The sequence below is a fragment of the Ahaetulla prasina genome, chromosome 1, assembly GCF_028640845.1.
Source record: "Ahaetulla prasina isolate Xishuangbanna chromosome 1, ASM2864084v1, whole genome shotgun sequence".
NCBI lineage: Eukaryota > Metazoa > Chordata > Lepidosauria > Squamata > Colubridae > Ahaetulla > Ahaetulla prasina.
The window spans coordinates 286,694,642-286,705,416 of NC_080539.1; the positions used below are offsets into that span (position 1 = coordinate 286,694,642).

At 37.1% G+C, this 10,775-nt stretch overlaps 1 protein-coding gene across 4 annotated transcripts in view; it reads left to right on the forward strand.

Moving 5' to 3' along the window:
* Nucleotides 1–8,300, forward strand: part of EHF (ETS homologous factor) — a 48,589-nt gene extending 40,289 nt beyond the window's left edge. For all 4 annotated transcript variants that reach the window (XM_058161643.1, XM_058161644.1, XM_058161645.1 and 1 more), the window contains 2 exons: nucleotides 492–687; nucleotides 2,620–8,300. In XM_058161643.1, coding sequence (XP_058017626.1) covers nucleotides 492–687; nucleotides 2,620–2,719 — 296 coding nt within the window. In that variant the 3' untranslated portion in view covers nucleotides 2,720–8,300. The remainder of the gene's footprint in view (nucleotides 1–491; nucleotides 688–2,619) is intronic.
* The last annotated feature ends 2,475 nt before the right edge of the window (nucleotides 8,301–10,775 follow it).

Consider the following 10,775-nt stretch of genomic DNA (forward strand, 5'->3'; position numbering starts at 1 on the left):
GTGCAGAGCCATATTAACAGCATCATCTGTTGATCTATTTGCTCGGTATGCAAATTGCAAGGGGTCTAACAGCGGATCCATGATGGTTTTCAGGTAGGAAAGCACTAGCCTTTCAAAGGTTTTAATGACTACAGATGTTAAACACTGGAAATTTTTAAGAAAATGTTGGATAACTATTTGTCTGAAATGGTGTAGGGTTTCCTGCCTGGGCAGCGGGTTGGACTAGAAGGCCTCCAAGGTCCCTTCCAACTCTGTTGTTATATATATTATAATACCTGGTAGGCAGATTTTTTTTTCTTAATTTCCTCTCCAAAAACTAAGCTGCATCTTATACTCCAGTGTGTCTTATACTCTGAAAAATACAGTAACTCTAGAGTTTGGAACCAGCCTAAGAAAGTATAGGAAGGACTTTTAAAAAAAGAAATATTAGGAAAATGTATACCCATCACCCACTGTTTTTCAACACAAATAAAATAATTTTTTCATTATAGCTCCTCGAGGAACTCACTTGTGGGAGTTTATCAGAGACATTCTCCTTCATCCAGAGAAGAATCCTGGGTTGATAAAATGGGAGGATCGGTCAGAAGGCATCTTCCGATTCTTAAAATCAGAGGCAGTGGCTCAGCTATGGGGAAAGAAGAAGAACAACAGTAGCATGACATATGAGAAACTCAGCCGTGCCATGAGGTAACAAAGGGGAACATTTTGCTTAAAAAAATAACTGCCTTTAATCTCAGTGGCAATGACAAGCAAAAAGCCATAGTATGCTGAAATTGCAGGGGAGTTTTTAAAATGTAAAATAGTGTGAAGCACAAGCTATTTTCCTATGGCATAATTTCTTCCTGAATTTTTTTTTCCTGATCCAAAGATACTGGTTGAATTGATGTGGCAAGATGGGAAATCTAAGATCCTTGTTCTGAGGGCTCCTCCTCCCCACCTCAGAACCTGGAAAACCACATTATATAGCTAGAAAGACTGCTGAATTGTCTCCACATGAACACAGAGATTTTGTCAGTTATGAGAAAGTGTCGACTCCTTGACTAAACAGTGACTCACCATTTGTCTTTAAGTCCCACAAAAGTTGCATGTACAGACTCTGCGAGTCCTCCTGAATCATCAGAAACATTCACATTTCTTCTCAGTGTAATAATCTGCTTACCGTACTTCAGATATTAATCATATGATTTTCCCTTAATACAGGAATGGCATCAGCTCATTGATCAGTTTCAGTTCCTGCTCAAAGTTCCTTAGATAAAGAGAAACCTGCATAGCCTATCACGTTCAAGGGATTTTGCATTCAATGGGTGTAATTTGTAACTGTAGGTTTTAGGTACAGTTGTTCTGTAGTTTTCTTTCAATCAATGGGATTTAAAAAAAATATTTTATTTATTTAGAAAATTTATATAGCTGCCTACTTGCTTACAGCGACTCTAGGTGGCTCACAAACAATAAAAACACACTGTATAAACAAACAATAAAAATAAAACACAGTAACCCCTCACCCACCCACCTGGTGACAACACACGGTCAACACTGTCGGCCAGTCAATGTCGGCTGGTGGCGCCCAGTGGGAGGGCCTTCTCTGTGGGGGCACCAACCCTCTGGAACAAGTTACCACCAGGTATCCGTCAACTCCCTGATCTTCGGACCTTTCGACGCGAGCTGAAAACATTTTTGTTTCACCGTGCAGGACTGGCCTAGTGGGGTTTTAATAAGGGATTTTATTGGTTTTAAGTTCTTCAACCAACTCTAAATTTTCCTTTTTAAACTGGTCCTAAAATTGTACTAACTGTCTTTACTTTGGCTGTAAACCGCCCTGAGTCCTTTGGGAGAAGGGTGATATAGAAATTGAAACAATAAATAAATAAACACACCCATCCCACTCTGGATCCCTAGGTCCACTGGCAAAACCCAGTCTTCAGGGTCTTATGATAGAGTGTCAAAGTGGGGACCAGTTTAATTTCTGAAGGGTTGATCTTCCAAAGGAGAAGTCCCTTCTTCTGGGTCCTGCTGGATGTACTTCCTTAGGGGATAGGACCTGCACCATTCCTTGCCTCTCTGCTCTAGTGTGTAAGGTGGATGTAAGGAGAGAGACGGTCAATCAGAAAACCTGGTCCTAAACCATGAAGGGCTTTAAAAGTGATAACCAGCATCTTGAATTGCACTTGGAAGCAAATCAGCAACCAATGCAGCTCCGCAGGAGCAGTGACAAATGTGCACACTGAGGTCTGCACAAAACCATGCTGGCCACTGCATTTTGAACCAACTGGAGCTTTGGGATGCTTTTCAAGAGCAGCCCCATGTAGAGCGTGTTGCAATAGTCAAGATGGAAGGTGATCAGGGCATGAGTGACCGTGAATAGGGATTGTTGGTCCAGGAAAGGTGGCAATTCTATTAGAATCAATACAAAGTGTACGGATATGTTCTATCTTATATGCAATGGGCTTATGCAAAGGTTGTGGTGTGGTAGTAACTCAGTACCTGATGAGATGCTGGATTATTTTTTGATTTCATGAGAAAATAGCTTAAATGCTAAATCCAAAATACAAATAAAATTTAAGGGGAAATGGTCCGAAAATGAGTTTTTATGTATCTGATTTTATCATCTCCTTTTAACAGATACTATTATAAAAGAGAAATTCTTGAACGTGTAGATGGCCGGAGACTGGTATATAAATTTGGGAAGAATGCCCGTGGCTGGAGAGAAAATGAAAACTAAGTACAACTTTAAAAACAGCTGTAGTAATCATCACTGACAGGAAATCCTAGTGGATGTAAATATTCCAAAGACTGTTTTCTTCTATTTATGTACAAAAATTGGGGGCTGCAGAAATCTACGTCTAATGGGAAGAAGGAACACTATTGTTTGTTGATGTTATAACTATTTTATTTGAAATATGTCCTTTTATGGAGAGTATGTACACAGTTTTCTGTGATCTATTATAATACTGTATGTAAATGTATAAGGATGACTTGCCTTTCTTGTAAAGATTTTTAAAGAAATGAATTCCAAAAGAAATGTGATTTAGCATAATGCTGCAAGAGGCATTTGCTGTAGTGGGAGCAAATCACAGGGCATTACTTTATACTTAGGTATATCACTGCATTTTAGAGAACTAGGGATTTATAATATCTGTCTCAGAATTGTGTGAGATAGGTCTTTCCATTCAAAATATACAACTTTTTTTCAAAGGCTGTCGACTAGTGACATACCAATGGTTAATTAAATCAAAGGCTGTTGAGTCATGGCTTTATTTATTTTTCTTGGGTTTTTTTTTTTTTTTGCCCTTCTTCTCTACAATATAATATGGCCATTTACAATAGCCTGGATCCATTTAGAGTTGAATTTATCGGCTCAGCCCATTCCCAAATAATTCTCTGTTGACATAAGTCCTAGAACATGAAGAATTAGGAATAGTGGATGCTTTATTTGTAGACCTCAATAACTTTAGCTGATCTTTGTAACCAATCTTGAATGCTTGTGACTCATCATGAAATCTTAGGTGTCATCAGCATAAAGCTGTCTTTCCTAACCTGGAATCACCTGGGTTTTTGGAACTACAAACAACTATGCAAACTGGACATTCTGACAACTTAATTGTAGGTCATCTGCCATGTTGAAGGATGCGTAATGACTAGCAGCAAATATCCACATTTCTGACAGAAGTGACCTACAAGGTCCCTTCCAACTCTGTTAATCTGTATCTATACCAAACTGAACTGGAGATTTTCTGCATCCAAAGCATTTGTTTAGTCACTAACCTAGTGTATATTTGGATATGAACATAGATTTCTGTGAGGGATCCTTGTTGTTCTTTGAATTTGCTTGTTTTCTTGCAGATGTTGCATTATATAACTAGGTAACCAGGCACTGATGATGTTACCTAGTTAGGGTAATGAAATGTTTGCAAGAAAACAAGCAAGCTCAGAGAGCAACAAGGACCCTTTATTTCAACTCTGAGCTACAAATATTCTCCTTTACTTTCGATGTCTATGTGATAATGAAACTGTACTTTGATATTAAGATTTTATGTTACATAAACCATGTCCCTCCATTCAGAAAACTAATAATCTAAGATACTGTTTCAGTCTTCCTTCTCTTTCTCCCAGATGCCTAGTTTTTATTTGCTAGGTTGGTATAGCATATAGAAGAACATTCAGTCATGTAAGTTCGTTCATGTAAGAAAACGATTCAGTACAAGCATCTACCAGCCCAAGAGCTACAATTAAAAATGGCTTCTTTGAGCAAATTAAATTTCAGCTCTGAGACTTAAATCCAAACTTGTCTGAAACTTAAACTTTCTGTGTTCTCAGAAATGCCAGTTGAGTGTTTTTTCATACATATATAAAAATCACTTTGGAATAGAGTCTATGTTTTTTGCTACAGTAAGAGTTGGTAGCTGCTCCTCCAACATTTGATGAAAAATATTCCTAAACAAGGCAGCTAAAAAATACCTTTGCAGCCACAATTCCTGCCAAAACTTTTAGGTAGCACACATCCATTATAGCTATGTGATATTTGAACTTTGCTTAAGGTGAGTGGGGGCAGTTAATCTTATTTACAGAAGAAGCCAGTAACCAGGACTGCAGGTTTCATAGTAAGTCCTTTCTGTTGACTGAATATTTATTGACTCACTGGATAAGATTTTTCTTCAGTTTCTCCCTGTTCTTTATTTTTAAATCAATCAGTCTCCATAATCCAATGATCTTTTTGTGCAGAAATATCACATCTAATGAGTTGGATTTGATACTGCCTTGTGTTGTTAGTTAAAGCAGTGTTATTGTAGAGTATCTATAAGGATATATCTACTTTTTTCACAATGCAATCCATATACTCATAAATAATTTCTGTTGTCTTATGTCTAAGAACCTGGGTGCAAAATTATAGTCTTAATATCACTGAGTGTGTGCGTGTGAAATTTAAAAAAATAGTGGCATTGTTCTTCAACAATATGAGAATTAAAATTGCATCTCAGCTGCACACAAGGTGACGAATACAGACAGCAGTGTAAATACAGATTTCTCCAACTTGTTGGCCTTCAGTGCATCCATAAGCAAATAAAGTTAAGAGGTTGACCATGAACACATGTTCAAAACCACACCCCTGTTTTTATTTGCATTGTGATATACATAAAAAATGTGCCAGGACTTCAATCGGAAATCAGAGCTAACCTCTTCATTTGTTGACTCTCCTTTTACTAGAATCCCTGGTGTCCTTCGTGCATGTTGCATTTTTTTGTGTTATTGAAAGACCTCTGGGACTTGCAATTCAATCTAGCTGGATATATTAGTCTTTCATGTATTCTAATCATGGAGTCTAATAGAAACTTCAGTCCATATTAACTTCTGGTTGCCATTATAATTTTTACTTATTTGCCAAACTTGTTCTTGTTTTTGAGTATTTGGAAACTATCCATATTTATGGATGCTGCTATTTTACTATCTCTCAGACAGCAGAGTACCTGCTTATAGGCATTTATCATCCAAAATACATTTTCCTCTTAGAATTCATGAGTACTACTACAACAATGCATATCTAACTTCTCCTTATTTTGGTGTGGTATATCGTATTAAGTTATCGTTGTGCAATATAATTTGATATAGTACATAGCTCATATTTATATTACATTGGTAAACTTTCTTCCCAGACAACCTTGGGAATTAGAATTTGTGACTAGAGTTAAAAATCTATAATTAGAGCTTTTTGGAATTGAAAACATGTTTGAAAAAATTCTTTTCCAAAAAAGTTTCCACATATTAAGCTTGCTCTCTTTTTTATTTTTATTTTATTTTATTTTTTATTTTTATTTACATTTATATCCCGCCCTTCTCCGAAGACTCAGAGCGGCTTACAGTGTATAAGGCAATAGTCTCATTCTATTTGTATATTTTACAAAGTCAACTTATTGCCCCCCCAACAATCTGGGTCCTCATTTTACCTACCTTATAGAGGATGGAAGGCTGAGTCAACCTTGGGCCGGGCTTGAACCTGCAGTAATTGCAGGCTGCTGTGTTCTAATAACAGACTTCTTACCAGCCTGAGCTACCACGGCCCATACCATTTACTTTGGTTCTGTGAATTGTAACACCCCGTTTTCCCCAAAACAAGACATCCCTGGTAATAAGCCCAATTGGGCTTTTGAGCACATGGCAATAAGGCTAAGCACTTATTTCAGGGTTCAAAAAATATAAGACAGAGTCTTATTTTGGGGAAAACACAGTATAAATTAAAAGTGATCTTTCAGAATAGTCTGGATATTAATAAAATCAATTTGAAGCATAAGTGTGTGATTAAATCAGATAGGTTAATAATATGAATTACATTAGGAGTACAATTTTCCAACATTCATAGGTGTATTTATTAACCCATTGGTATTAACAGAGTTAGATTTTCCCACAGTTGGCACTTTAAAAATTCAGTTTGTCATTTGATTCTGAAACATAATTCACTTTGAAAGGAGACATGGTATAACATTGACCTAACTAGAAAAAGGACCATAAATATAAAAAATGATACCAGCTTGCCACATGCAACCACAGCCAACCATAGTGAATCTTTTACAAAGTCTAATTAAAGGATACAATGAAGATATGAATGTAGCAAATTGCTGTTTAAATATAAAGGCATTGATGAGATTGCTTTTTTAATGTTTGCAAAGAACAGTCTTTTTAGAAGTGTTGTTGTTAGTTGCGAAGTCGTGTCCGACCCATCGCGACTCCATGGACAACATTCCTCCAGGCCTCTACCATCCTCTGGAATCCATTTAAACTCATGCCTACTGCTTCAGTGACTCCATCCAGCCACCTCGTTCTCTGTTGTCCCCTTCTTCGTTTGCCCTCAATCTTTCCCAGCATTAGGCTCTTCTCCAGTGAGTCCTTTTTTCACATTAGGTGGCCAATTAGAATTTTATTAGATTTTATTAATTTTATTTTTAGATTTTATTAATTTTATTAATTTTATTAATTTATTAGAATTAGAATTTAGAAGTGTATTTCACATGAATAAGATTTGTACAAATTTTTATAGTGGCATACTTTTTCAAATGTATATATGTGAATACATTTTAACTCGGATGTATAAAGATCTACAAATGCTTAGCAGTATTTATATAGATGAATGCCAATCACCTGGATAAAGAATTTGCTGGTATATTGTGCAGCTTTGATTAGGAAGTAGTTTGTGCATTGTAGTGCCTAGTTCTATGGCTTCCTATTCCTATTCATAACTAATAGTTTGAATATTTAGCTACTTACAAGGTAAGTATCCCTGAAATTGCAGCCACTGTGTACTTAGAAAAGTCTGTGCAGAAACATATACTTATCATTATAGCTTTCTTGTTGCTGGAAAACAACCCAAATCTTTCTAGCTTCACCATTTATAAATTTTCTAGAAGTGCATTTTTATATGTCAGATTTAATGACTCTCCCATAAATGCCATACCATTCCTAATACTATTTCTATCCACCAAAATGTTAATTAAAACAATGTGTTCGTTTCTTAAAATAATAGTTTAGTCATCGTTCAAACTTCCCTCCACAGAAATTGCTTTTGAATGCAATTGTACATGGTCATCAACATGATTAGATTTAATGAAAAGTGGGAAATTTAATGGTATCATAGTGCAAAAGTCTTTTGTCAGAACATTTTTTTAAAAAAGTTGCTTGTATCTGTCAATTGTGTGTGTGTGTGCTTGTGTGTGTGCTTGTTTATGAAATAATATTTACTGTTAATTCTTGTAATTTATAATAATATGTGCGTCTAAGGCATAAAATAAGCCAAGCACTGGGCCAATTCTGATCAGATGTAAAAGGAGACAATAATGGTACTTGAATTAAATTGGGCGAGGGATACATCCAGTAATCATTCTTCCTTACATTATTTCCCCATTTTAAATGGCCTCTGCAAAAGCAGCTATTTGCTATAATAAATAGTACAGTACTGGTACATTTTCCAGAACTGGATATTAAAAGGTCAAGGAAAGAATAACAGAGAAACTCACAAAGAAGAAAAAGACTGATTGTTAAATATGTTGTTTTTGTGTCCCATTGTGGGAGTCTATTGACTAGAAGGATGGGGAAAACTGAAGTGGGTCTGCTTACAGATCTTGCATATACTGCCTCCTTTATATTGTTTAATGGGAACATGGTGGCTTAGTGGGTAAGACGCTGAGCTTGTCGATCGAAAGGTCGGGAGTTCAGCAGTTTGAATCCCTAGTGCCGTGTAAGAGGGTGAGTTCCCATTACTTGTCCCAGCTTCTGCCAACCTAGCAGTTCGAAAGCACATAAAAAATGCAAGTAGATGTCTTCAGATAGCGCTGGCTCTTCGGCTTTGAAATGGAGATGAGCACCACCCCCTAGAGTCAGGAACGACTAGCACGTATGTGCAAGGGGAACCTTTAGCTTTACCTTTTACATTGTTTAATTGTATTGTATTTTTAAACTTTCTATGCTCTAACATTTATGACTGTTGCAGTGTCCTGGGGTTATGTGATCACCTTTTGTGACCTTCTGACAAGCAAAGTCAATGAAGAAGCCAGATTCACTTAACATCCGTGATACTAAGCTAACAATTGCAGTGAGTCACTTAACAACTATGGCAAGAAAGATCATAAAATGGGTGCAAAATTTAACTGTCTTGCTTGGCAAGAAATTTTGCTCTGAATTGTCATAAGTCAAGGACTACCTGTAACGTGAGTTATTACATTAAAAAAAACATTCATGACGCACACAAATTGTCCACAAGACTATGCAGCTATTGAGAAGCATGGAAGGATTTTACAAAAGGAAATAAATAAAAAGAATATGTCACTCTCAGAAACTCTACAAGTCTGTCAATATTTTATCTTTTTTCCATGAGTATTTGTGGTTCGGTCTCCAGAATGAGCATTCCCTTGCCAAAAAGAAATCTGAAAACACTGGAAGAACTTGAATTCTCTGTTCAAAAGGTTCAGCAACTGGGAGCTTTGATAGCTTTATTTCATTGACAGAGATCTCAATTGTGAACGCAAAGTTATTGTTGTGAGCATGGGAAAGGATCAGAGATAAAATATATAGATTACTCTACTTTATTTCAGCCTCCATTGAACAAAAGACAAGACCTTCTTTGAAGGAACGATAGTACTAAGCAGTGATGAAATGTAACATTTGTTACTACCGGTTCTGTGGGCGTGGCTTGGTGGTGGGGTAATGTGACTGGTTGGGCATGGCCAACTTTTTTTTTTTTTACTTTTAAAAACATTTTTTCTACAACCTCTTCGGCCAAAGAGGTTGTAGAAAAAAATGCTTTTAAAAGGCTCTGATGATCACACTGAGCCATGTGATCATCAGAGGGTTTTTTTGTTTTTTTTACTTTTAAAAGCATTTTTCCGGCCAAATTAAAAATGCTTTTAAAAGTAAAAAAGTTAAAAAGTTAAAAAAAACAACCCTCTGAGGATCGCACAGCTCATCTGGCCATGGGGGGGCAGGGATTTTTGCTACTGGTTCTCCGAACCACCCTCCGCCATCGCTACCGGATCCGGCGATCTGGTCTGAACCGGGAGCATTTCACCCCTGGTACTAAGGTTCAGTATTAAGACTTGTCATAAGTGGATAGCCTCCCCTTGTTTAAATTGAAATGTTCATAGATTCCATCCTGAGAAGGCTGAAAAAGGGTTATATTAAAAGTTTACATTTAGCTCTTTCATCTCCAGCTCTCTCCCTGTGAAATTCCATCCCCATCCATTCCAAATCTGCTGTTTCTCTTCAGTAGCAATGCTGGTGGAGTTTCTCTCTTTTCTGCATCTGAAGTAAGAGCAGCTTAAGGGAAGTCGGAGTAAAAAAAAAACTTTTCCAGAACAATGTCAGCACTGTTCTTCTTTATGGAACTGCTAATTAGCCAAACAAACACTGGAGAAATTTGTGATTTCTGCCCTAAGTAGAATGTTCTATTGCACATAGGCAGTCCTTCAAACTGATCCTGAGCACATGATTTGAGAAGGGTTCTATTTTAGATCAGACCATTACATATGGTATGTAATAGTATGCAATATGTATGTATGTAATAGTATGTAATAATATAAAATAAAATACACGGGTACCGTATATGTGGTACCTTGCTCAATAGTAGTAACTGTGAGAGGGATCTTGGTGTCCTAGTGGACAGCCATTTAGATATGAGCCAGCAGTGTGCAGCAGCTGCCAAAAAAGCCAACACAGTTCTGGGCTGCATAAACAGAGGGATAGAATCAAGATCATGTGAAGTGTTAATACCACTTTATAATGCCTTGGTAAGGCCTCACTTGGAATACTGCATTCAGTTTTGGTCGCCACGATGTAAAAAAGATGTTGAGACTCTAGAAAGAGTGCAGAGAAGAGCAACAAAGATGATTAGGGGACTGGAGACTAAAACATATGAGGAACGGTTGCAGGAACTCAGTATGCCTAGTTTAATGAAAAGAAGGACTAGGGTAGAACTAGGGTAGAACATGATAGCAGTGTTCCAATATCTCAGGGGTTGCCACAAAGAAGAGGGAGTCAAATTATTCTCCAATGCACCTGAGGGTAGAACAAGAAGCAATGGGTGGAAACTAATCAAGGAGAGAAGCAACCTAGAACTAAGGAGAAATTTCCTGACAGTTAGAACAATTAATCAGTGGAACAACTTGCCTGCAGAAGTTGGAAATTTTTAAGAAAATGCTGGATAGCCATTTGTCTGAAATGGTGTAGGGTTTCCTGCCTGGGCAGGGGATTGGACTAGAAGACCTCCAAGGTCCCTTCCAAGTCTGATATGATGATGA